Source organism: Carcharodon carcharias, chromosome 2 (assembly GCF_017639515.1).
Source record: "Carcharodon carcharias isolate sCarCar2 chromosome 2, sCarCar2.pri, whole genome shotgun sequence".
Classification (NCBI taxonomy): Eukaryota; Metazoa; Chordata; class Chondrichthyes; order Lamniformes; family Lamnidae; genus Carcharodon; species Carcharodon carcharias.
This window is the reverse complement of record NC_054468.1, coordinates 67,221,978-67,249,946: the sequence shown is the minus strand read 5'-3', so window position 1 is coordinate 67,249,946 and position 27,969 is coordinate 67,221,978. Positions and strand designations below refer to the sequence as shown.

The 27,969-nt window shown below is 42.0% G+C and overlaps 1 protein-coding gene across 1 annotated transcript in view; it reads right to left on the bottom strand.

Annotated features, from left to right (window-relative positions):
• Window positions 1-7,485: 7,485 nt before the first annotated feature.
• Window positions 7,486-27,969, bottom strand: part of ap1s3a (adaptor related protein complex 1 subunit sigma 3a) — a 41,825-nt gene continuing 21,341 nt past the window's right edge. Inside the window, exons 2-5 of the mRNA XM_041213167.1 lie at window positions 27,096-27,274; window positions 20,877-20,985; window positions 11,977-12,114; window positions 7,486-9,156 (exon numbers count right to left, since the gene is read on the bottom strand). Of these exons, the coding sequence (XP_041069101.1) occupies window positions 9,121-9,156; window positions 11,977-12,114; window positions 20,877-20,985; window positions 27,096-27,274 (462 nt within the window). The 3' untranslated portion in view covers window positions 7,486-9,120. The remainder of the gene's footprint in view (window positions 9,157-11,976; window positions 12,115-20,876; window positions 20,986-27,095; window positions 27,275-27,969) is intronic.

Here is a 27,969-nt window from a genome sequence, read left to right as displayed (position 1 = left end):
GTGTCAGGGCCATTTCTTGAAGGAATATCCCCTGCTGCTGATAACCAGCCTCCGATTTGAAGGCCTGGTTGGAATAGAGGCGAGACAGGGGACTGGTTCAAGATGAAGATATCCTGGAAATTCAACACAGGCAACAACCACACCAGCTCGTATTTATCTTACACCTTTAACGTAACAAAATGCTCCAAGGTACTTCACTAGAGCATTATAATGCAAAATTTGACATCATTCCAAATAAGGAGATATTAGGACAAGGAGGTGGGTGATACAAAGTGTCTTAAAGGAGGAAAGCAAAGTAGAGAGGTGTCAGGTAGAATTCCAGAAATTAGGTCCTTGGCAGCCACTATTTAAAATTGGAATTCTCAAGAGGCCAGAATTAGAGGAGTACTGAAACCATGAGGGTTGTGGGACTGGAGGAGATTACAGAGATAAGGCAGGGCAAGGCTGTGGAGAGATTGAAAACAAAGGATAGAAATTTTAGAATCAAACCTAGCTTAACCAGGAGGCAGTGTAGCTTAGCGAGCATGTAATCAGGACTTGGTGCAAATAAGCACGAGTCGTGGCATTTTGGATAACCTCAAGTTGATGGGGAGGTAGCAAATGGGAAGCCAACCAGGAGTGACATGAGGAAAAACTTTATCGCACAATGAATGGTTAAGGTCTAAAATGCACTGCCTGAGAGTATGGTGGAGGCAGGCTCAATTGAGGCATTAGTGAAAGGAAGGATTTGCAGGGTTACCTGGAGAAGGAGGGTAATGGCACTAGGTAAATTGCTCATTTGGAGAGCTGGCAGAGACCCATTGGGCCCAAATGGCCTCTTTCTTTGCTATAACAATTCTGTGATTCTGAGTGCATTTGGATTGTCAAATCTAATGGGAACAAAAGCATCAATGATTTCTTCAGCAGAGGATAAGATAATGCAGGGGCAGAGTAAAGTGATGTTGTGGAATTGGAAATAGGTGGGCTTAGTGATGAAACAAATTTGTGTTCAGAAGTTCATTTCAAGATCAAATATAACATTGAGATTGCAAAGAGTCTGATTCATTTTCAGACTGTGCCAGAGAAAGGGGTGGAGTTTGTAGCGGAGGCCAAAGACAATGACTTCGATCTTCTCAATATTTAACAGGAGGAAATTTCTGTTCATCCAGTACTGGATATCTGACAAGCAGTGTGACAATTTAGCAACAGTGGTGGAATTGAGAGAGCTGGTGGTGAGGTAGAGCTTTTCAGCATACATGTGAAAAATGAGGCTGTTTTTTCTGGATGATGTCACAGGAGGCATCATGTAGATGAGAAACAGGATGGGGCCAAGGATAGATCCTTGGGGGCAGCAAAGAGTGTGGGAATGGGAAGAGATGCCATCTCAGGTCATACTCTGGCTGTGATTGGATAAGAATAGAACCAGGAAAGTGCAGTTCCATCCAACTGGATGACAGTGGAGAGGCTTTGGAAAAGGATCGTATGGCCAACCATGTCAAAAGCTGTAGAGAGGCCAAGAAGGACAAGAGGGTAATTTTTGCCTTGGACACAGTCACATATCAAAGTCAAAAATGCCATTCTAAGGGTGGTTTTGGTATTGTGGTGGAGTGGATTCAAACATTCAAAGATGGGTACAGATTTGGGAGGCAACAACGCATTTAAGGACTTTGGAGATGAAAGAGCGGTTGAAGATGGGGCAGTAACTTGCAAGGATGGTGGTGTCAATGTTTGGTTTTGTGAGGACAATGGTGATGACAGCAGATTTGAAAGAGAGGAACAACACCTGAAGAGAGTGGATTATTAACAATGCATAAAACACTGCCCAAAGCTTGCACATGAGCTGGATGTTGGGGGGATGATATTCCTTTCTGTTGAGGAAGATTCCAGGCTGGTGAAAGGAAGCAAACAAGGCAATGTGAATGCAGTCTATGATCTCTTGAATCCTATAGAAACCTACACTACATGTAAAGCTGAATGCTGTTGTCCCATTGAGTAGGAGATACAGGTGGTCCTGCTGGAGTTCAACGTAGACAGCCTAAGGGCAGTGGTCTACCTTGCACTGGGAGATGCCACTGATATCACTGATATGAAGTGTGGGGGCAACCACAGAGGCTGCTGGGTGTGGAGTGGGCTGTTTAAAAGACCTGCCTCGATGTTGTGGGACTGTGTCCCAGTGAACTAAGACACAAAGCCCCCCAGCCCTCACCCTCCAAACACTCCCCATGCCCCATCCATGCCACTTCATGGCCCCCACCTACCTACCCCTATGTCCCCTCATGCCCCCTATCTCCAGTTCTGCCCTACCACCCACCATGTCCTTGCATGCTCCTATGCCAAACTTTGCCATTCCACCCACCCCGTGTCCCCTCATGTCACCTATGACAAGCTCTGACCTTCCATCCATCCCCTAAGTTCCCTCATGCAGAGATCAGACAGCCTGGGCTATTAATCAAACAATATTTTCCCTGGGGTACATGGTTCTGATATTTTAATAGCTGTCTGGGCTTTCAGCCAATTTAACTATTACAATATGAGAACACCTGTTCCCCAGACTCCCTGATCTCTGCAGTCAATTTCACAATGCTGGTTGACACAAGTTAAGTGGTTTCAAGGATTTGTGCCTCTTGAAACTTCAAAGGGGCTTGATGATTGATACTTTTTTTAGCTTGGTCCAGAAATTTATCAATGTAATTAATTTTTTAAAGCTCTTTTTAAACATATCTCACTATACATAGTGGTGTTCATTGGTTCTAGAAAGTATACAGTGGGTCAATGGGCATAGAAGTGCCAGACCTTGGCTTAGGTGGCATGAGAGGACATGGAGGTGGGTGGGTGCATGTAACTTGTTCAAGGCAGCAAACCTTTTAAAAGGTCCCCTCATGCACACTAGGGTTAACAACTCCTGAATGGGAGTGAACCAGGACTCTTTAAAAACCTGGCCTGACTCCATGAAAATTGCGGAGGAGTAGGACATGCCTATCTCCACAATGGAGCCGGTCAGGTCAGGCGTGCGGATGCGGGCTTCTGACGGGAAGCAGCCTACACTCTTTAAAAGCGGTCCCAAAAATTAGACAGCCCAGGAATAGGGTCGGGTATCCCTGAAATGGGATCTGGGTGCCATTTTTAAAGGGCTCTCTAGTCAACCCAACTTGGTGAAAATCCTGGCCATTAACACTGTTTTGTGAGAACATCATCCTAACCCGAGTATTTTCAGCACTTTCTGTTTTTAGTTTATTTCATAGCATATCAGGTGTTGAGGCAGACCCATTTCGTAAATATGCTGTCCAACTACTGGAGGACCCTTATTTCAGTATTATAAGGAAATCTACAAATACTTCTGACACCTGCTTGATCAAATGTAGTGGATAGCACACAGGATGGGCTCGAGTTGCCTGCCATACTGGCCCCTTAGGTGCCTGTTTCACGTATTGATAAAAGGCACAGCATGGTCCATTCTCTAGTCCAAAATCTCTCACTTTAATGGGGAAGGGATCAAGAGAAAATAGTTCTTAAATATTATTCACATATTTAGCTACTAAAATTATCCCAGATTTATATCTGTTGTCTGTGACAAGGGACAATCCTCCCAGACTACCCAATGTAAGGATAGCACAGCCTGAATAAGAGGTTTTCTCCAAAAACCGCAACAACCTCTTTTGTAACAAAATCTGATACTTACCTTGGTTTTGAATCAAAAACTAAAACAGAATTACCTGGAAAAACAGGTCTGGCAGCATCGGTGGAGAAGAAGAGTTGACGTTTCGAGTCCTCATGTACTGTTGAAGGGTCATGAGGACTCGAAACGTCAACTCTTTTCTTCTCCGCCGATGCTGCCAGACCTGCTGAGTTTTTCCAGGTAATTCTGTTTTTGTTTTGGATTTCCAACATCCGCAGTTTTTTGTTTTTATCTCTTGGTTTTGAATCAGCAGCCGCAGTCCAGGAACTACAGTTCCCGGCAAGCCTCGGGACTCCTGCGCATGTGTTAGCCGGGAAAGGGCTGCACGTGCGCAGTTAGTCTTTTTTTCCCCATTCTTTAGGTGAGGAAGAGGCCCTGCACGCATGTGCAGGAGGAAAAGCAGCAAAGAAGTGAAAGGGCTCAGAGCTGCAGGTCAGCTGACCTGGAAACTGGTACGCCATTTGAGAGGTGTCCCAGGGAGCAGGACACGGGGAGGGGGGCAGGGAGAAGGCCGCAAATCGAGAAGGCGGACCCAAACCAGAGACTGGGGCAGTAACTGGTCCTGGAAGACAGTTCCAGGTAAGGGACAAGGCCGGATCAGAAACAGATCCTGGGAAATAAAGTTGAAAGGAGCAGAGAAATAGGCTCTAAAGGATTGCCCTGGTGGTGGCATTGAGCTGCTACCTTGAACTGCTTCAGTTCATGTGGTAAAGGTACACCCACAATATCTTGCCAGATGTTGCCTTCATCTAGTTAAACATCGATTGTTGCCACCAGTCATTGTCCTCATTTTATTACAATAGATTCACCAAGGCATGCTAGGGATGAGAAACAATAGTTACACAACAACATTTGAGATGTTGGACAAAAACAGAATTACCTGGAAAAACTCAGCAGGTCTGGCAGCATCGGCGGAGAAGAAGAGTTGACGTTTCGAGTCCTCATGACCCTTCGACAGAACTAAGTAGAAATAGGAAAGGAGTGAAATATAAGCTGGTTTAAGGTGTGTGGTTGGTGGGGGGTGGGTGGGGGGAGAGAAGTGGGGGGGGGTGTGGTTGTAGGGACAAGCAAGCATTGATAGAAGCAGATCATCAAAAGATGTCAGACAAAGGAACACATAGGTGTTGAAGTTGGTGATATATATCTAAACAAATGTGCTAATTAAGAATGGATGGTAGGGCACTCACGGTATAGCTCTAGTGGGGGTGGGGGGAGCATAAAAGATTTAAAAATATTTAGAAATAATGGAAATAGGTGGGAAAAAGAAAAATCTATATAATTTATTGGGAAAAAAAAACAAAAGGAAGGGGGAAGAAACAGAAAGGGGGTGGGGATGGAGGAGGGTGGTCAAGACCTAAAGTTGTTGAATTCAATATTCAGTCCAGAAGGCTGTAAAGTGCCTAGTCGGAAGATGAGGTGTTGTTCCTCCAGTTTGAGTTGGGCTTCACTGGAACAATGCAGCAAGCCAAGGACAGACATGTGGGCAAGAGAGCAGGGTGGAGTGTTGAAATGCCAAGCGACAGGGAGGTTTGGGTCATTCTTGCGGACAGACCGCAGGTGTTCTGCAAAGCGGTCGCCCAGTTTACGTTTGGTCTCTCCAATGTAGAGGAGACCGCATTGGGAGCAACGAATGCAGTAGACTAAGTTGGGGGAAATGCAAGTGAAATGCTGCTTCACTTGAAAGGAGTGTTTGGGCCCTTGGACGGTGAGGAGAGAGGAAGTGAAGGGGCAGGTATTACATCTTTTGCGTGGGCATGGGTGGTGCCATAGCTGGGGTTTGAGGAGTAAGGGGTGATGGAGGAGTGGACCAGGGTGTCCCAGAGGGAACGATCCCTACGGAATGTCGACAGGGGGGGGGGGGTGAAGGGAAGATGTGTTTGGTAGTGGCATCATGCTGGAGTTGGCGGAAATGGCGGAGGATGATCCTTTGAATGCGGAGGCTGGTGGGGTGATAAGTGAGGACAAGGGGGACCCTATCATGTTTCTGGGAGGGAGGGAGAAGGCCTGAGGGTGGATGCGCGGGAGATAGGCCGGACACGGTTGAGGGCCCTGTCAACGACCGTGGCTGGAAAACCTCAGTTAAGGAAGAAGGAGGACATGTCAGAGGAACTGTTTTTGAAGGTAGCATCATCGGAACAGATGCGACGGAGGCGAAGGAACTGAGAGAATGGGATGGAGTCCTTACAGGAAGCGGGGTGTGAGGAGCCATAGTCAAGGTAGCTGTGGGAGTCGGTAGGCTTGTAATGGATATTGGTGGACAGAGATTGAGACAGGAGCTCTAGAGCTATACCTTGAGTGCCCTACCATCCATTCTTAATTAGCACATTTGTTTAGATATATATCACCAACTTCAACACCTATGTGTTCTTTTGTTCTGTTGTCTAACATCTTTTGATGATCTGCTTCTATCACTGCTTGCTTGTCCCTACAACCACACTCCCCCTCCACTTCTCTCCCCCCACCCAACCTCCCCCCCCCCACCCCATACACACCTTAAACCAGCTTATATTTCACTCCTTTCCTATTTCTACTTAGTTCTGTCGAAGGGTCATGAGGGCTCGAAACGTCAACTCTTTTCTTCTCTGCCGATGCTGCCAGACCTGCTGAGTTTTTCCAGGTAATTCTGTTTTTGTTTTGGATTTCCAGCATCCGCAGTTTTTTGTTTTTATCTTTGAGATGTTGGCACTATTTCTACTGGAGCAGAGAAGGCTGAAAGGAAATTTGATAGAAATTTTAATGTATGGACCTTTGTAATAGTGAATAGGGCAATTCCATTTCCTCTGATTGAAGATTCAGTTGTCCTCAATTTAAAATTGCAACTAAGATAATGTGGAAAGAGGTTGATAAAGGTTACTTTACACAGTACTGCTTGGCCACACAGAATGGTTGATGCGGAAGTCATTGCAACTTTTAGAGAAAAAAATACTAAGGCCAGGATTTCCCGGTTGGCGAGTGGGGGCGGAGCCCGCACGCCAACGCATAAAATGACGCGGGGTGACAGCGGGCGGATCTCCCGACGTCACCTCCCGTCATTTCAATTTTCAGAATCAGCTGTGCGCCCGCCAACCTGTCAATGGCCTATTGAGGTCATTGACAAAGTAATTAACGTAATTAGTGGACCTGCCCCATCCAATCTTAAAGTTGGCGGGCATTGGAAAAAGCATGAAACCTCATCCATGGGCGGGATGGGGTTTCATGTAGGTTTTAAAAAATTTAATAAAAGTGTATTTAAAAGTGATGGACATGTCCCAACTCGTGACAGTGTCACATGAGGGGACATGAAGGGACATGTCAAGGAATTTTTTTTTCTCTGTTTTTAAGATTTTTTATTGTGGAGCCGATCTCCCTGATGCAGCACTTAGCCTCAGGAAGATGAGGGCACTCTTTCGCACGCATGCACGAAAGAGCACACCCTCGGCTTAGGGAATCCCCCCCCACCATCCCAACAGGGAGCACATCACGCTTCCTTGCGGACGTCACCCTGGGCGGGCCTTAATTGGCCCGCACATGTAAAATGGCAGTGCCATTCGGGGGCAGATCAGAGGCGAGCCTCCATGTGCCCGCTCCTGAACTTCCCCACCAACGGGGGGAAAATTCTGCCCTAAATGTTTAAGGAGGAACGAGCAATAGAGTGGATTGTAGTATGAGTTCATTTAGCACGAGATAGCACAGCCACAATAGGTATTAGTGTCCAACAGTACAACACCACAATAAGCTTGCTCTAATTTTCTAATAAATAAGCGTTTCAACAATTTGTGCATTGGTGCTTATGGAACCTGTGTGTAAGAATAAATGTGGTTAAATTGACTCACTGCATTAGCTGTGGAATATTAATTACAATTCTTTATTTTTAAATCCATGTTTAAATGATACAAGTACATTATATGCAACTATTATTGCTAAATTCTTCATAGACCCTTTTTTAAAAATTTGAACTAAATTAATTTTTCTGGATTATGATTGGAGAACATACACCTTTCTAAATTAAAACAAAATTTTTGAGAATAGGATTATTGTGAAAGATTTTAGAAAAATACATATAATTGGTTGTTTCTTTAAGTGGCAAATTGCTAAAATGAAATCAAAAATGGAGATTTTGATATTCATCAGGGAGAAAAATCTTTATTAAGTTAAATAATCAATAATAAATCTAAGTTGGGATGTCAACACAGATAGCTTATAGAAACCACAATGCTGCTCAAAAACCATAGGGAGTGACTAAGCATATTGCAACTTGCTAATCTAAGAATGTTAATAATAAATAAGGCCAACTTTTTATCATTTGCATTGGGCTCCTAATGTAGTTTCCACACAGACGGATAACCTCATTGTACATTTCCAACAGATGGATTGTTTCGGTAAAAATTGCCTCCATGTTCAAATTCCATAGGCTCAAAAGACGATCTTACTAGTCCTCAATTACCTATAGCCAGGTTCCTCTATTGAGCAGTGGTCACAGTTACCTGCCAAGAGCTTTGCACTAGTTCATGTTTCAAACCAGAATTTAAATGGGTTTCAGGGCTTCAGAAGGGGCCAGAATCTTAAATCGACATCAGGTTTGGCTGCTTTAGAATGCAAATAATTTCAGTTTTGCAATGATGAAAAAATTATCAATTAATCTGGTTTTTGGTAATGTTGACTGAAGCACACTGAGATAATTTCCTAACTCTTCTTTGGATGGTGTTATAAATCTTTTACATCCAGCTGAATGAACAGATGGAACCTACGTTCAAAGTCCGCACCTCTGAAAATTCGGTTCTCCCTCTGTACTATATGGTAACGCCAGCCTAGACTATGTGCTCAATGCTTTTAAGTTCTTATAGCTTCAACCTATTTCAAGTATTTGAATGTAATATTCTTGTGTCTTGTGAGGTTATCACAGAATCACACAGTGCAGAAGAGGCCCTTCAGCCCATCGAATCTGCACCAACACATGAGAAACACTTCTTTCAAAAAGAAAAAAAGCTTAATGGAGATGATCATTTTCAGAATAAATTACTATTATATTAACTGACAACTTCAGTCCCCTACCTGAATTTGGTACACAAATTTCAGAATTAATGGTTTATTAATTATAATGATTAGAAGCATCTTTTGCAGATTTGATTGATTTTTATATAAATAGAATATTTTGAGTGACAATAGAAGAGCTACAATATTATCTAGTTAGAGATTTGTAAGAAATGCATATTTTTTTTTAAAAAGTAGTGAAGCTTCATACCTACTACATAACAGCGAACAAAAGCTTAGAATGAACAATACAACACACAGATATACATACAAAAACATTATAAACAAGCTATGCTTGAGCATAGCACAGTGCTAATTTGCTATTGCATTTTGGGTGTCATCCTTCTACTTTCTTCTAGATACAGCTGCAAAATGTATCTAATTTTTAAGTCACTGTAGGTTTATGTGCTTGGTTTAGAAATTCAGCCTATCGTCCAGTTCTTCAAAAGCCCAAGTTAGAATGTTGGCTTTGCCATATATTCTTCCATGGTCTGGAACAAACATGTTGCAATATTAGTTAAATCAACTCAACTCAATGTTAAGGTTATTTCATTAAAATTTTTGTTAATAAGACTATGCAAAGCATGTAATATGGCATTGATTTATTTATTTTAGAATGAAGTCTGCAAACTGATCAATAATTCCTCACAGAAACTAATTTCATAGCAAAGCAATTGCCCAAATGAAATGAGTGAATGTGACCAAGGGATCAAAATAGAGTTGAGAAACATTTAAATGGTGAGAGTATCAATACAAGTGCAAGGAATAACTTCAGTACGAGGGCTTAGGCCTTTCAGAAAAATAAATATATAGGCCTGGAAATGTCTTTATGCCTAGAGGCATGTGCTTACTATGATGGTCAGCCAGCCACAAAATTCTCTGCAGATTTTCCTAAACAATAAACAAGGTTTGGATAATGTAAATACATTCTTTGAAAATCCTAAACAGGTATTACAATCCAACTGGTGTATGTTTAAAATAAATCAACGTAAAGTTTTATTACAACAGTAAAGAGAGTTATTTGGCATAAAATGGAATATCGGGAATTATTAAATGAAAACAAGATTTCAAAACTGAGTCTACACCAAAAATTTTTTTAAAAACCCATGCAACAACTGAGTAGTATTTTTAACGCCAAAGCAAACTTTTCCGTTTTCTGGCAGTGAAAATATCAAACTCCCACAATGACTCAAATATGCCTTAAAATTGTTGCAAAAGAAAATACAATCTTTTCTTCCATTTCCCCGCTCCCAATTTTCTTCCTTTGAAGCCATTGCTTCTTTGCTAGAGTACAGATTTACAGGATCAGCCAGCTCCCATTCTTCATGTATGAACCTGAACAGTGAGGGCTGTTAGACTACAAAGAGACATCAGTGCTGAACATAATCTGCTTTCAGTCAACATCCATGAACATTTTACAAAAAGTACAACCAACCAGTCTTTTGGATTCATTAAAAAGAAACCAATAGTAAGTTTTCCAACAAGGGTTGATGGGTAGCTAGAACTGTGGCTGCTAATCTAGCACCCTACACTGGGAAATGAAACTTTTTACAACCCAATCTTTATGGTTCATTATTTGCTGTCTTAATCAACTGAACCATTGGGAGAGTTAAAGAAAATACCTTGCACAAGGTACAAGATCTAATTATTTAAAAGAACTACGAGTACTAAAGGAAGTGGCCCTAGAAATAGTGGATGCATTGGTGGTCATCTTCCAAGATTCTATGGACTCTGGAACAGTTCCTACAGATTGGAAGGTAGCTAATGTAACCCCACTATTTAAAAAGGGAAGTAGAGAGAAAGATGGGAATTATAGGCCAGTCAGCCTGACGTTGGTAGTGGGAAAATTTCTAGAGTCCATTATAAAAGATTTAATAGCTGAGCACTTGGAAAACAGTGGCAGAATTGGACAGAGTCAGCATGGATTTACGAAAGGGAAACCATGCTTGACAAATCTACTGGAATTTTTCGAGAATGTAACTTGTAGATATGATGATGGGGAGCCAGTGGATGTGGTTCATTTGGACATTCAGAAGGCTTTTGACAAAGTCCCACATAAGAGATTAGCATGTAAAATTAAAGCACATGGGATTGGGGGTAGTGTACTGAGATGGGTAGAAAACCGGTTGGCAGACAGGAAACAAAGAGTAGGAATAAACGGGTCTTTTTCTAAATGGCAGACAGTGACTAGTAGGGTATCGCAGGGATTGGTGCTGGGCCTCAGCTATTCACAATATATATTAATGATTTAGATGAGGGAACTAAATTTAATATCTCCAAATTTGCAGATGACACAAAGCTGGGTGGGAGGGTGAGCTGGGAGGAGGATGCAGAGATGCTTCAGTGTGATGTGGACAAGCTGAGTGAGTGGGCAAATGCATGGCAGATGTAGTATAATGTGGATAAATGTGAGGTTATCCACTCTGGTAGCAAAAACAGGAAGGCAGATTATTATCTGATTGGCTACAAATTGAGGGGAATGTGCAACGAGACCTGGGTGTCCTCGGACACCAGTCACTGAAGGTAAACATGCAGGTGCAGCAGACGGTAAGGAAGGCAAATGGTATGCTGGCCTTCATAATGAGAGGATTCGAGTACAGGAGCAGGGATGTCTTTCTGCAATTATACGGGGCCTTGGTACACTGGAATATTGTGCGCAGTTTTGGTCTCCTTATCTGAGGAAGGATGTTCTTGCTTACAGGGAGTGCAGCAAAGGTTTACCAAACTGATTCCTGGGATGGCAGGACTGATATATGAGGAGAGATTGAGTCAGTTAGGATTATATTCGCTGGAGTTCAAAGAATGAGGAGGGATCTCACAGAAACCTATAAAATTCTAACAGGACTAGACAGGGTTGATGCAGGAAGGATGTTCCCAATGGTGAGGGAGTCCAGAACCAGGAGTCACAATCTGAGGATACAGGGTAGATCATTTAGGAATGAGGTGAGAAGAAATTTCTTCACCTAGAGAGTGGTGAGCCTGTGGAATTCGCTACCACAGAAAGTAGTTGAGGCCAAAATATTGTATGTTTTCAAGGAGGAGTTAGATATAGCTCTTGGGGCGAAAGGGATCAAAGGATATGGGGAGGAAGCGGGAACAGGCTATTGCGTTGAATGATCAGCCATGATCATAATGAATGGTGGAGCAGGCTTGAAGGGCCGAATGGCCTACTCCTGCTCTCATTTTCTATGTTTCTATGTAACTGCAACGACCACATTTTAACACAGTATAGAATAACATGCAAACATTTGTATGAACACTAATATAAATACAAGGTTTTTGCTTCAGATATCAGCAAATCTATGCCTTACCTCTTGAAGCATATCTGCTTCTTCTATCGCTTTTGGTATACTTTGCTTTGAGGTGTCCTGCAATTCTCCTCCAATTAGAAATTCATCAAGAATGAAATAGGCCTTCTCAAAATTAAAGATGATGTCTAGTTCACAGACCTAAGAAAAAGCACCAAAATTGCCAGTTGCTGAACCCACAGTGAATTTGTTAATATAAAGAATTACACAAATAATTGTGTAGATGTGTAGTCCTCAAAATATTCTGATTACATATTTAGTGCAGTTGAATGCTAAGTATCCTATCTGCTATTGAATTTTAGATACAATATTTATACCATGTGATTTTTCTTTGTTTGCATTATATCCTCAGTTCTTTGAAGCACGACAGAACCAGGAATTATGTTCAGTTTACAAGTTTTTCATTTTACAATTTATTATTTTAAAAAGCACCTGAGGGTTAATTGGCAAAGCAGTTATTATCTTTCCATTCTAGGATGGAAGTTTAAATCCAATCCAAACTAATATGATCAAGTCTATTCTCTCTCTCTGATTCTTAAGTGAAATTAATTCAGTCTCATCCTTGCAGCTGGTGGTCCAGACACAGCCAGTATTTATTTCTGATTGGGTATATTCCAGTGCAGTAGGAGATGTGCTTTGAATTTATAGTTGAGGGACATTGTTGGGACATTTACCTTATCTGTATTTACAATCCATAGCCTGCATATTATGCAAAAATGAAAAATTACTCAATTTTCTAACACATCATCCTGGCAACCACAAAATTCAGTAAAAAAAAATAAATTCAGAATTAGAGATTGTATCCTTTAGAGGAAACTAAAGATCCAACACCAGGGAGATTCCCAAGCTTTGTCTTTTATAGATGCTGACTGTCCTGCTTAGTATTTTCATACAAATCTAAAGTGAGTGAGTGATGTATGCTCTGCCTGAAGGCAAGTTCTTGGCTCGTTGTCTGCTGATGTTTCATCCTGAGCTGTTTTCTTGGCTGATTTTTTTCTCTGGCAGTTTGCCATTACCTTCCACTTATTATGTGGCATAGGTGACGAGACAGGCCCCAGTCTGCCTCAGCGAGAATGGGGATCATACCTGCACAGTTGGCGTTATTCTGAACCACTAGCTAACCATCTATCGAAATAAGCTGCATGGCCCCAAATCTAAAGTAAGTTTGTACAAAATAATTCTTGGATGGCAAACATAACAGCTCCACATAAAGGAGCAGGAGATTTTAGAATCTATTCCATAAGTAAGAACAATATTAAGCATTAACTAATATGGCTATGTAGCAGTTTTAGGAATTTTACACACCAACTCTCAAACTTTATTATTTCACAGAAAAGAATTCAGAAAAATAACTAGTACTATATTAAAAACAGGTAAATATTTATTGAGTACAAATCAACACCTTAAAGATATTCTCAACTTTTAAAACAAGTGGTATTCAATGAATGTTACTACTCCACAGTGGAACAGCAAACTCAAAAGAATCTCAAAATATTTTCCTAAATCTCTTTCAGTACCCTATGTTTACCATTTGTCTCATTGAGAGGAGTAGGCCTTTTTCACAAACCCAATGAGCGTTGTGCTCTCTAAACAGACTTGATGCACACACTTCTGATCCTCCTCGCCCTTGCCGTCTCTCTTGGGAGTCTACTGTCAACTCTACTGCTGCCTCCCCACAGATTTATCACTGAGATCTGAAATTCACTAAGGAGGAAATGTGACCCATCAATTGTGTTCTACCACCTCAATGAAACTTACCAGTTCCCTAACCTACTGCACTAAAGAAAATAATATTTAATTGACATGTTATTCCTGAGTTAGATTCAAATTTCAAATAATCTTAACTGAGAATTAAAATCTCCACAAGGAGACCTCTAATCTAAAAGTAACGTGATGCAGGAATCATGGAAAGAGGTTTAAAATCTAAAATAATTTATTTTTTAAAATTCCTTTACGGGATGTGAGCATCACTAGCTAGGCCAGTATTTATTGCCCATCCCTAATTGCCCTTGAGAAGGTGGTGGTGAGCTGCCTTCTTGTAGTCCACGTGGTGTGGGTAAACCCACAGTGCTGTTAGGGAGGGAGTTCCAGGATTTTGGCCTAGTGAGTGAAGGAACGGCAATATATTTCAAGTCAGGATGACGAGTGGCTTGGAGAGGAACTTCCAGGTGGTGGAGTTCCCATCTATCTGCTGCCCTTGTCCTTCTAGATGGTAGCAGTCATGGGTTTGGAAGGTGCTGCCTAATGAGTCTTGGTGAGTTTTATAGTGCATCTTATAGATGGTACACGCTGCTGCCAATGTTCGTCGGTGGTGGAAAGAGTGAATGTTAGTGAATGGGGTACCAATCAAGCGGGCTGCTTTGTCCTGGATGGACAAGCTTCGAGTGTCATTGGAGCTGCACTCATCCAGGTAAGTGGAGAGTATTCCATCACACTCCTGACATGTCTTGTCGGCAGGCTTTGGGACTCAGGAGGTGAGCTACTCGCAACAGGATTCCTAGCCTCTGACCTGTTCTTGTAGCCACAGTATTTATATGGCTAATCCAGTTGAGTTTCTAGTCAATGGTAACCTCCAGGATGTTGATAATGGGGGATTCAGCGATGGTAATGCCATTGAATGTAAAGGGGTGATGATTAGGGTTTTTCTCTTGTTGGAGATTGTCATTGCCTGACACTTGTGTGGTGTGAATGTTACTTGCCACTTATCAGCCCAAGCCTGGATATTGCCCAAGTCTTGTTGCAATTGGACATGGACTGCTTCAGTATCTGAGGAATCACAAATGGCGCTGAATATTTGTGAACATTCCCACTTCTCACCTTATGATGGAAGGAAGGTAATTGATAAAGCAGCTGAAGATGGTTGGGCCAAGGACACTGCCCTAGGGACCTCCTGCAGTGATGCCCTGGAACTGCGATGACTGACCTCCAACATACATACCTTTGTGCTAGGTATGAGTCCAACCAGCAGAGTGTTTTCCCCCTGATTTCCATTGACTCCAATCTTTTGCCAGGGCTCCTTGATGCCACACTCGATCAAATGCAGCCTTGATGTCGAGGGCAGTCACTCTTACCTCACCTCTGGAGTTCAGCTCTTTCGCTCAAGTTTGAGCCAAGGCTGCAATGTGGTCAGAAGCTGAGTGACCCTGGCAGAATTCAAACTGAGTGTCAGTTAGCTGGTTAATGCTAAGCAAGTGCCACTTGATAGCACTGTTGATGACTTCTTCCATCACTTTACTGATGATCGAGAGTAGACTGATGGGGCAGTAAATGGCCGGATTGGATTTGTCCTGCATTTTGTCTACAGGACATAACTGGGCAATTTTCCACATTGCTGGCTAAATGCCAGTGTTGCAGCTGTACTGGAACTGCTTGGCTAGGGACGCAGCAAGCTCTGGAGCACAAGTCTCCAGTACTATTGCCGGAATTTTGTCAGGGCCCATAGCCTTTGCACTATTCAATGCCTTCGGCCGTTTCTTGATATCACGTAGAATGAATCAAATCGGCTGAAGATTAGTATCTGTGATGCTGGGGACCTCCAGAGGAGGCCGAGATGGATCATCCACTCAGCACTTCTGGCTGAAGACTGTGGCGAATGCTTCAGCTGCATCTTTTGCACTGATGTGCTGGGCTCCTCCATCATTGAGGATGGGGATATTTGTGGAGCCACCTCCTCCAGTGAGTTGTTTAATTATCTATCACATAGAAAATAGAAGCAGGAATAGGTCATTCAGCCCTTTGAGCCTGCTCTGCCATTCAATATGATCATGGCTGATCCTCTGTCTCAATACCATATTCCTGCTCTCTCCCCATACCCCTTGATGCCTTCAGAGTCTAGAAATCTATTGCCTCCTTAAATATATTCAATGGCTTGGCTTCCACAGCCTTCTGTGGTAGAGAATTCCACAGATAAGGTTTCTCCTCATCTCAGGCTTAAATTGCCTATCCCATATCCTGAGACTGTAACCCCTTGTTTCAGATTTCCCAGCCAGAGGAAACAGCATCCCTACATCCAGACTGTCCAGCCCAGTCAGAATGTTATATGTTTTAATGAGATCCTCTCTCATTCTTCTAAACGCCAGTGAATACTGGCCTAGTCGGCCTAATCTCTCCTCAAACAACAATCCTGCCATCTCAGGAATCAGTCTGGTGAACATTCGCTTCACTCCCTTTATGGAAAGTATATTCTTTATTAGGTAAGGAGGCCAAAACTGCATACAATACTCCAGTTGTGGTCTCATCAAGGCCCTGTACAGCCGCAGTAAGACATCTTTGCTCCTGTACATAAGTCCTCTTGCAACGAAAGCCAACATACCATTTGCCTTAACTGCTTGCTGCATCTGCATGCTTGCTTTCAGTGATTGGTGTACAAGGATACCCAGGTCCCTTTGCACATCGGCATTTCCCAAACTATCACCATTTAGATAATACTCTGCCATTCTGTTTTTCCGACCAAAGTGGATAACTTCACCCTTATCCACGTTATACTGCATCTGCCATGTATTTGCCCACTCACTCAACCTGTTTAAGTCATCTTGGGGAGAATCTTTGGCTCAGTGAGCAAGGGCGGGGCCTGCTCGCCGAGGCATAAAATGACGCAGAGTGACGTCGGTCATGCGTCCCAACGTCGCTGCACGTCATTTAGATTCTTAGTTTGGCGGGCGCGCAGCCAAGGTGGCTGTGCACCTGCCAAACTGTCAAATGCCTATTATGGCCATTTAACTAACAATTAAAATAATTAACAGAGCTGCCCATCCAACCTTAATATTGGCAGGCAGGTGAAGAGCCCAGGCGGCCTTCATATTTTTCATGGAACCTCATCCACAGGCGGGATGAGGTTTCATGAATGATTTTAAATTTTCTGAAAAATTTTTATTGAAATTAATGCACATGTCCCAGCTCCTGTCACAGTTTCACATGAGGGGACATGTCATAAAAATTTTTTCAACACTTTATTGAACTGTTAAAATTTAAAACTAATCTCCCTGAGGCAACCTGTGTGCCTCAGGGAGATTTCTGCACTCCTTCGCATGCATGCATGAAACAGCGCACTCCTGGCTCAGGGAAATCCCTCCCCCCATACTCACAGGGAGCGCACAGTGCTTCTGGGTGCACGTTGCACTGGGCAGGCCTTAATTGGCCCGCTCACGCACAACACTCCCCAGCAAAGGGAAAATTCTACCCCTTGAAGCCTCTTAACACCCCTCTTTACCACTCACATTCCCACCAAGTTTTGTGTCGTCAGCAAGCTTGGAAATATTAGATTTGGTTCCCTCATCCAAAATCATTGATATATATTGTGAATAGCTGGGGCCTAAGCACTGATCCCTGTGGTACCCCACCAGTCACTGCCTGCCATTCTGAAAACGACCCATTTATTCCTATTCTGTTTCCTGTCTGTTAACCAATTCTCAATCCATGTCAACATATTAACCCCAATCCCATGTGCTTTAATTTTGCACACTAACCTCTTTTGTGAGACTTTATCAAAAGCTTTCTGAAAATCTAAATACACCACATCCACTGGTTCTCCCTCATCTATTCTGCTAGTTACATCCTCAAAAAACTCCAGTAGGTTTGTCACGCATGATTTCCCCTTCATAAATCCATGTTGACTTTGTCCAATCCCGTTGATATTCTCTAATTGTCCCGTTGTCACATCCTTTCTAACAGATTCTAGCATTTTCCCTACCACTGATGTTAGGCTAGCCGGTCTGTAATTCCCTGCTTCTTCCCTCCCTCCTTTTTTAAATAGTGGGGTGACATTTGCCACCCTCCAATCTACTGGGATTGTTCCAGAATTTACAGAATTTTGGAAGGTGAGAACCAAGGCCTCCACTATTTCCATGGCCACCTCCTTTAGTACCCTGGGATGTAGATTGAGGCCCTGGGTATTCATCAGCTTTCAGTCCCATTAATTTCTCCAGCACTGTTTTTTTAATAATACTAATTTCGGTCAATTCCTCCTCTTCACTAGACCATTGGTTCCCTAGTATTTCTGGGAAGTTATTTGTGATTTCCACCATGAAGACAGAACTAAAGTAGTTGTTTAATTGCTCTGCCGTATTCTTGTTCTCTATTATAAATTCTCCTGTTTCAGACTGTAAGGGACCTACATTTGTCTTCACTAATCCTTTTCTTCTTACATACTTATAGAAGCATTAACAGTCCCTTTATGTTCCTTGCAAGTTTAATCTCATGGTCTATTTTCCCCTCTTAATCAATCTGTTGGTCCTCCTTTGCTGAATTCTAAACTGCTCCCAATCCTCAGGTTTGCTACTTTTTCTAGCAACTTCGTATGACATCTCTTTTGATCTAATACTATCCTTAATTTCTTTTGTTAGCCATTGTTGGGCCACTTTTCCTGTTGTGTTTTTGTACCAGAAAGGAATATAAAAATGCTCCACGCATAAAGCCATTCCTTAAATATTAACCATTTTATCCTTTTAATGAAGTTCCCCAATCTATCTTAGCCAACTCATGCATCATACCTTTGTAGTTTTGTTTGTTTAGATTTAGAACCCTAGTTTCAGATTGGGCCTCTTCACTTTCCAACCTAAGGAAGAATTCTATCACATTATGGACACTGTTCCCTAAAGCACAACAAGATTATTAATTAACCCCTTCTCATTGCACAAAACCAAATCTAGGATAGTCTGTTCCCTAGTCAGTTCCTCAACATAATGGTCTAAAAAACCATCTCATATGCACTCCAGGTATTATTGCTAATTTGATTTGCCCAGTCTATATGTAGATTAAAGTCACCCATGATTACTATAGCATCCTTGTTACATGCATCTCTAATTTCCTGCTTAATACTATCCCCTACCTTACCATGAATGTTTGGAGGTGTATAGACAACTCTCACTCATATTTTCTGCCCCTTGTTGCTTCTTAGCTCCATCTAGACCTACATCTAGATTTTCTGAGGTAATATCCTCTCTCATTATTGCACTGATTTCATTCTTAACTAACAATGCTACCTCCTTTCCATTTTTGCCTGTCCTTCCTAAATATCGAATACCCTTGGATATTCTGTTTCCAGCCTTGGTCACCCTGCAGCCACATCTCTGTAATCGCAAACATATTGTACCCGTTTATATCTATTTGCGCTATTGATTCATCTACCTTGTTGTGAATGCTATACGCATTCAGATACAATGCCTTCAGACTTGTCTTTTTACACATTTTTGTGTACTCTGGACTCTATTTGCTGCGAGTCCCTGTTTCCTCTGCCTTCCACTTTTGCCTTTTACTTTTCTGCCTTTTATTTCTATCTTTGTTTCTCTCTCGTGTCTTTCCAACCTCCTGCCACTAGTTTAAACCCTCCCAAAAATACTAGCAAATATGCCTACGAAGATATTGGTCCTGGTCCTGCTGGGGTGCAACACGTCCAGCTTCTACAAGTCCCATCATCCCCAGAATTGGTCCCAATGCCTCAGGAATCTAAATCCACCCCTCCTACACCATCTCTCCAGCCATGCATTCATCCGGTCTATTCTCCTATTCCTGATCTCACTAACTTATAACACTGGGAGTAATCCTGAGATTACTACCTTGGAGATCCCACTTTTTAATTTATTTCCTAGCTCCCTATATTCTGCTTGCAGGACCTCATCCCTTTTTCTATCTATGTCGTTGGTACCATTAATAGAATCCACTAAAACTATTGCTCTCCCTCTTTTTTTTCTTCCCTGTGCAGCTGAGCTATCTGGTGCCATGGACTTGGCTCCTGCTACATTCCCCTGAGAAACCATCGCCCCAGCAGTATCCAAAACGGAAAATTTGTTAGAGAGGGAGATGGACCTAGGGGCCTCCTGCACTACCTGCCCAGTGGCTTTGCTCTGTCCGGTGGTCACCCATTCCCTTTCTACCTGTGCACTCTTTGCCTGCGGTGTGACCAACTCACTGTATGTGTTATCCATGAAGATCTCAGCCCTGTGGATGCTCCACCATGACTCCAGCCGCTGCTCCGGATCCGAAATGCAGATTTCAAGTTGCTGCAGCTGGAGACACTTCCTGCGCACATGGTCACCATGGACACTGGAAGTGTCCCTGACTTCAAACTTCGCACAGGAGGAACATTCCACATGACCGAGTTGCTTTGCCAGGACTTACCCTTAAATTACTCCCTTTAATTTGACCTCCTCTAGTTTAGAGGATTTTAAGGACAGTAGAAATTTTCACCAAGTCCTACTTACCAAGGCTGCTGCTCTTCTTTCTGAGGAAAGGCAGAAAATGAAAGGATCACTTCCTTACCTCGTCACCGAATGCCCTCTCACCGAACTCCAACTGAAGCATTTAAATTCAGCCCAAAGCAGCACACCTGTGCAGACAAAAGCAGCACTATAGATGGCTTGCTTTTATGCTGTCTGAATCTAGCTTCTGAAAACCTGTTTAAGCCAGTTAAACAGGTTTTAAAACTGGTTTAAGCCAGTTACTAATTAACTAGCTGCAAGCAGAGCCACGTACCGCCCTCCCTCAGCTGATGAATCAGTGGTTTTCCACGTTGAACGCCACTTGGAGGAAGTACTGAAGGTGGCAAAGATGCAGAGTGTAGGTTGTGGAATCCCTTAACTCTATCAATGTGAAGGCAAGGTGGTCACTCCTACCGATACTGTCATGGACAGATGCATCTGTGGCAGGCAGGTTGGTGAAGATGAGATACAAATTGCTGAGACAGAGCTAAACGAGCTTTACACATTTAGCAGCTAACCATGGTATACTTATACTTGACCAAGTAGTTTTTGTTCCATTCCAAAGCGCTAATAAGCCTCACCTTGAGTAAAACCTCAAGTTGTTTTTTAAAGCAGAATGTAATCAGATATGCAATTCCAACCAGCACAGTGGAGCGATTAAGTGATAAAATTAAGGTATTTTAAATGCATTTACCACAGAAAACATACATTTCCAAAATACCTATCCAGCAGTTCCACGTAGCGATGGATGATTTCTAGAGTCAAAAGCTCATTGTCTTGTTCTTCTATTGCACAACAGAAAAATAAACTAGCAAACCTGAGGGACGGACAAAAACAAAAGCCCAGAAATATGCATCAATATGCAGCACCTGAATTATTGACAGTACAGTTTTATAAGCTTTATAATATTCAATTTATGTAACAGTTTTTCAGATATTCCAATGCGAACTACTGATTTTTCTATTTGTGAACATTTAATGATCAGTGAATTAGAGATCTTTGTTAATAAAGGAAACAATCCTTTGAAATAACTTTACAATAACTGAAAAATCCAACAGCAATTTTACTGAATTGTGCATTGAATAAACTGTATGCAAAGATCACATCAGTTAAGTATTAGAAATTCACATAGATATTATTTACGACAAAACCTCAAAATTGCATAGATGTGGCTTAAAAGAACTCTAGAGACCATTATTATACTTGGAAACATGCCTTAAATGGATATTACATACATGGATAGAGTAATCAAAATAGAGTCAGCAGAACAGCTCTCATCCGAGTAGTTCATGGATATGGCTTTTGAATGCCTATTTTTGATTCATGTGATCCAATACCAATTTTGTGAAGTCTCTCGGTCCAGCAGCCAGGCAAACACTTCTGCTGATCCAAATCAGAGTTATGCAAATCAGATTGCAAAAGCAGACCTGATCAAATTACTGGGCATTTCTCTAATATTTTGTTTTGCCAGTCATCTTCCACGTGAATGGAAAAAGCTTGCCATATGCTTACAAGAAAATGTGTATTTTGAATTATATTTTGGCATAGGGTGATAATGTTGGTGATTTTTTTAAGTGCCTTGCATTTGAGTACGACATTGCCATTAACTTGACACCAACATGCAACATTTCTCTGGTGCACCATTTTAGTGAAAATATAAATGCTACTGCACTTAAAATTTTGCTACAAAAGGAAATTGCCCCCATAAGTGGTAGCCAGGTAATGCATCCCATGAATAAACACCTTGCCTCATCTTTGAGGGAGGGAGAGAAATAAAAACAGGAATCAATTAAAAGAGGCTCATCATTATTCTTCCTGAGGGCAAAAATATCATTCTTCAAATCTCATTTCTCCCTTTATGGCACCAAATCCTTTCCTGGATTCTGACTATGGTGAAGCATTCTGGCTGATGTCTGACAGTTTCCCCTCGAGCTGAAGCTTCAGCTTGTTATCTTTGTTAAGCCATTCGAAAATTAATTCTGCCACCACAGAATACTTCAATTTTATGGTTCTCTGATCAAATATAAAGCACTTAGTGAAACTATACTCTAAACAGAGACGGTACATAAAACAGAAAAAAAACTTGAACTGAGTGAAATATTGCCAGAATCTAGATGAAATCTACCAAATTACTGCGTGATATAGTATCCATATTATTAGTAAGAATCCCTTAAATATACATGTCCCAGAATATAAATAGAAAACAGATGTGTGGAACTTCTATTAAGAATCAACAACATAGAGAGAACTAATTTTCACTGAGTTTCTAAATTTACATCATTAATGAAAAGTGATCAGATTCACAGATGATACCAAATTGAGGAGGGAATAGGGATAGATGAATCCAAGGAGACACCTGGAGACAATACATAAATAGATAGAGCAGTGGGAAATTAAATTTAATGCGGATAAGTGTGAATGAAAACGGTTAGCAGGTGAATGCTGTCAAAATAGCAAAGATTAAGACTGAAATGAATATAGGAGCAAATCGGTGATGGACCAAGTCCTCAAACGTGCCTAAGGACCGCATGGCAGTGAAAAACAATGCAAATAGAATGGTGAATGCTTCAGCTAAAGCAGCTGAGTACAAGCCTGAGAAATTTATGTTTAAATTGTGCAGGGCTCTGGGCAGACCACACCTTCAGTAACATGGTCATTCAGATTGCTGAGACCCAAAAGAGATGTGTTACACATTAAACAGTATGGTAAAGGTAAATCTCAACACTACAGGCAGACAAAAGACATTGGGGGTCAGTTTGATTTTGTACAATAGTTTAAGTAGGCAATAGCCAATCAGTAGCCTATTTTACATCTTAGCTAACTTTGATTTCAATTGAACTCATAAACATTGGTTTTTAATTATTGTCTAACAACTGAAAAATGGATGACATTCCCACCTAACTAAATAAAATATTTATGCCAGAAAGTGCATGAGTACTTGCTGAAAAGTGAAAAGGCGTAAAAATGGGAGCAGAACGGTGGAGCTGGTCCAGACTCATTTCCCACCACTGAAATTAGAAGAAGAATTGGCAGAGGGATGAGAAAAGATCCAGCTGCAAAGTCTGTGCATATAGATATATCGCTGGTATGGACTGGTGATGTAATGAGGGAGTGCTGCACTGACAGAGGTGCCATATTTTGGATGAGATGTTAAATCAAGGCCCAATCTGCTTGCTCAGATGGATGTATAAGATTCCATGGCACCATTTTGAAGAAGAGCAAGACAGTTGTCCTCTGAGCCTTAATATTTATCTTCTCTGAACACCACAAAACCAAATTATCTGGTCACTATCACACTGCTCTGCTCAAAGTGGCTGCTGTGTATCCTATATTACAACAGTGACTACACTTTAAAATCACTTCAATGGCTGCAAAGCACCTTTTTTATTCCTTCATGGGATGTGGGCATCACTGGCATGGCCAGTATCTGTTGCCCATCCCTCATTGTCCTTGAACTGAGCAGCTTGCTAGGCCATTTCAGAGGGCATTTAAGAATCAACCACATTGCTGTGGGTCTGGAGTCACATGTAGGCCAGACCATGTAAGGACAGCAGATTTCCTTCCCTAAAAGGACATTGGTGAATGAGATGGGCTTTTATGATGATTGGTGGTAATTTCATCACTGAGACTAGCTTTTCATTCCAGATTTGTTACTGACGGAATTCAAATTCCACCAGCTGCCATGATGGGATTTGAACCCATGTCCCAGAACATTATTCTGGGTCCTGGATTACTAGACCAGTGACATTCCCACTAACTCATCATCTCTAGTGACATTCCCACTATATCATCATCTGCCTCTTTGTTTATATGTTATGATTTGGTTGAATCCCAGAATTGACTGGGAGGTGAGCCTAGCAGGAAAGACAGGGGAACAGCAATAGCAGGAGTTTCTGGGAGTAATTTGGGAGACACAGCAAAAATTCATCCCTAGGAAGAAGAAGCATATTAAATGGAGGACAAGGCAACCATGGCTGACAAGGGAAGTCAGGGACAGCATAAAAGCTAAAGAGAAAGCATACAATGCGGCGAAGAACAGTGGGAAACCAGGGGATTGGGAAGCCTATAAAGACCAACAGAAGACAACTAAAAAAGAAATAAGGAGGGAGAAGATTAAATACGAGGGTAAACTAGCCAGTAATATAAAAAAAGATTGCAAGAGTTTTTTTTTAGATATATAAAGGGTAAGAGAGAGGCAAAAGTGGGCATTGGGCCACTGGAAAATGACGCTGGAGAAGTAGTAGTGAGGAACAAAGAAATGGCGGAGGAACTGAACAGGTACTTTGCGCCAGTCTTCATGGTGGAAAACACGAGTAACATCCCCAAAGTTCAAGAGAGTCGCGGGCAGAGGTGAGTATGGTGGCCATTACCAAGAAGAAGGTGCTAGGAAAACTGAAAGGTCTGAAGGTGGATAAATCACCTGGGCCAGATGGATTACACCCCAGAGTTCTGAAGGAGATAGCTGAAGAGATAGCGGCGGCATTAGTGGTGATCTTTCAGGAATCAGTGGAGTCAGGGAGGGTCCCAGAGGACTGGAAAATTGCTAATGTAACTCCCCTGTTTAAGAAGGGAGTGAGGCAAAAGACAGGAAATTACAGGCCGATTAGCCTAACCTCAGTCGTTGCTAAGATTTTAGAGTCCATTAGTAAGGATAAGATTTCAGAATACTTGGATGATAAAATAGGGCAAAGTCAGCATGGTTTCATCAAGGGGAAGTCATGCCTGACAAATCTGTTAGAATTCTTTGAGGAGGTAATGAGTAGGTTAGACAAAGGAGAGCCAATGGATGTTATCTACTTGGACTTCCAGAAGGCCTTTGACAAGATGCCACACAGGAGGCTGCTCAGTAAGATAAGAGCCCATGGTGTTAGAGGCAAGGTACTAGCATGGATAGAAGATTGGCTGTCTGGCAGGAGGCAGAGAGTGGGGATAAGGGGGTCCTTCTCAGGATGGCAGCCGGTAACTAGTGGAGTTCCGCAGGGGTCAGTGTTGGGACCACAACTTTTCACTTTATACAATAATGATCTAGATGAAGGAACTGAGGGCATCCTGGTTAAGTTGGCAGATGATACAAAGATAGGTGGAGGGACAGGTAGTATTGAGGAGGCGGGGAGGCTGCAGAAGGATTTGGACAGGTTAGGAGAATGGGCAAAGAAGTGGCAGATGGAATATAACGTGGGGAAGTGTGAGGTTATGCACTTTGGTAGGAAGAATAGAGGCACAGACTATTTTCTAAATGGGGAGAGAATTCAGAAATCTGGAGTGCAAAGGGACGTGGGAGTCCTAGTCCAGGATTCTCTTAAGGTTAACTTGCAGGTTAAGTCGGTAGTTAGGAAGGCAAATGCAATGTTGGCATTTATTTCGAGAAGACTAGAATATAAAAGCAGGGTTATGCTGCTGAGGCTTTATAAGGCTCTGGTCAGACCACATTTAGAATATTGTGAGCAATTTTGGGCCCTTTATCTCAGGAAGGATGTTCTGGCCCTGGAGAGGGTCCAGAGGAGGTTCACAAGAACAATCCCAGGAATGAAAGGCTTAACATATGAAGACCTTTTGAGGACTCTGGGTCTATACTCGATAAGAGTTTAGAAGGATGAGGGGGGATCTGATTGAAACTTACAGAATACTGAAAGGCCTGGATGGAGTGGACGTGGGGAAGATGTTTCCATTAGTAGGAGAGACTAGGACCCGAGGGCACAGCCTCAGAGTAAAGGGAAGACCTTTTAGAACAGAGATGAGGAGAAACTTCTTGAGCCAGAGAGTGGTGAATCTATGGAATTCATTGCCACAGAAGGCTGTGGAGGCCAGGTCATTGAGTGTATTTAAGACCGAGATAGATAGGTTCTTGATTGGTAAGGGGATCAAAGGTTACGGGGAGAAAGTGGGAGAATGGGGTTGAGAAACTTATCAGCCATGATTGAATGGAGGAGCAGACTCGATGGGCCGAATGGCCTAATTTCTGCTCCCATGTCTTATGGTCTTACGGTGATTAGGGATTTTTAAAATTCTTTCATGGGATGTGAGCATCGCTGGCAAGGCCAGCGTTTGTTGGCCATCCTTAATTGTCCTTGAACTGATCTTTCTAGGTCATTTCAGAGGCCAGTTAAGAGTCAACCACATTGTTGTGAGTCTAGAGTTACATGCAGGCCAGGCCAGGTAAGCGTGCCAGATCTCCTACCCTAAAGGGCATTAGTGAATTTTTGCGACAATCAATAGTTTCATGATCACTATCACTGAGACTAGCTTTCAATTCCAAATTTATTAACTGAATTCAAATTCCACCAGCTGCCATGGTGGTATTTGAACCCATGTTCCCAGAGCATTAGCCTGGGTCTCTGGATTACTAGTCCAGTGACATCACCGCTGAGTTTAGTGTTGAAGGAACAGGGGCAAGTTTCATCACCTTTGGTGTGACCTGCTGAAAATCCTAATCATGATTTGTAGTGGAATAGACTGTGGTTTAAGTGATTCATTTTTTTTGGATTCATTGAGAGGAAAGCAATCAAGGCAGATTAAATTAACACCAACCTTTCAACTGGAATACTGGCATCACAGAACAACAGATGGAATGGCACTGAATAAAAATTCAATAAGATGGCAAAGAAAATTACTGAAGGAGAGGAACTGTAAATTCTTTGTTTTGCAATAGTCATTCTAAACTAAGCGCCTGCTAATAAAATTCAATTAAAACAAAAATGGAAGCTTCTTCTTATTTTTCTAAAGAATCAACAGCTCTGAGACAGATGTGTCAGAAACAGCTGGTGCCAGTTCTAGATGATCAATCATCTGCATTGAAACTGGGTTTTGTTTTCTATAATGCATCAGAAGTCACAGCTATATTAAAGTTCAATAATCTATACCTGGTTACTAATTTGAGTAAAAAGTGAAATGTTGTATAGATCTGCATTATTAAAAGATAATTCAAACCTTTTATAAATAATTTTGAGATCCCGCCATTCCACAAAACTACACATTCTGGGTTGTCGAGTCAGTACAATTTGAACAAGTTCCCGAGTAATCTTTTTCTTCTCTTTATCAAGCATTGTAGTATACCACTTCTGGAGCCTCAGTTTGCCTTGACGGCTGAAAAGCAGCATAAAACGCATCTGTGAAAACAAATATTTATTCTTAAGTACTCAATATAGAGGGAGTTCTCATGGCATACTGGGTAGCATCCCCGCCTCTGACCCAGAAACTCTAGTTTTGTGTCCCACTCCCAGCACTTGATAGCTGAGGAAGGTGTGTTCATAATGCAGCCAGCCAGGTTACTTATCAACCTGAAAATCCTTCTAACACATGTCAATGGCAGGTTGTAAGAGCAGGAAAGATTCCTGGTCAGCCATGTGATGGAAAGGAAGTTGAAGCCTCTACCACCACTATCCATAACTCCAGACTGCACACATGCATGTAAAAGTGCATGTTGCCATAACAACTCGGACTCAGTGATCTGTAACACACCACCTTCACAAATACCTTGGTTTGCTCCTAGCCCCATTGTGCCAGTGCTTCCACTAGAGTTGGAGGCAAGATGATTGTGCAAAAGTAGCTCAGTGTGACAAAAGCAAAGACTAAACATGGAAATAAATAAGCTGCAAGTATAGGAAGTATTGAAAGCACACATCAGGTCAGTTAGAATCTGTGGAGAGAACAGGTAAATTAACACAACATTGTTCAGTTCTGATGGAGGACTTATTTGAAGTCTTCATGCTTAGTTGCATACCATAAAAAACAGAAAATGTTAGAAATATTCAGCAGTGCTGACAGCATTTGTGGATAAAGAGCAGAATGAAATGTTTCAGCT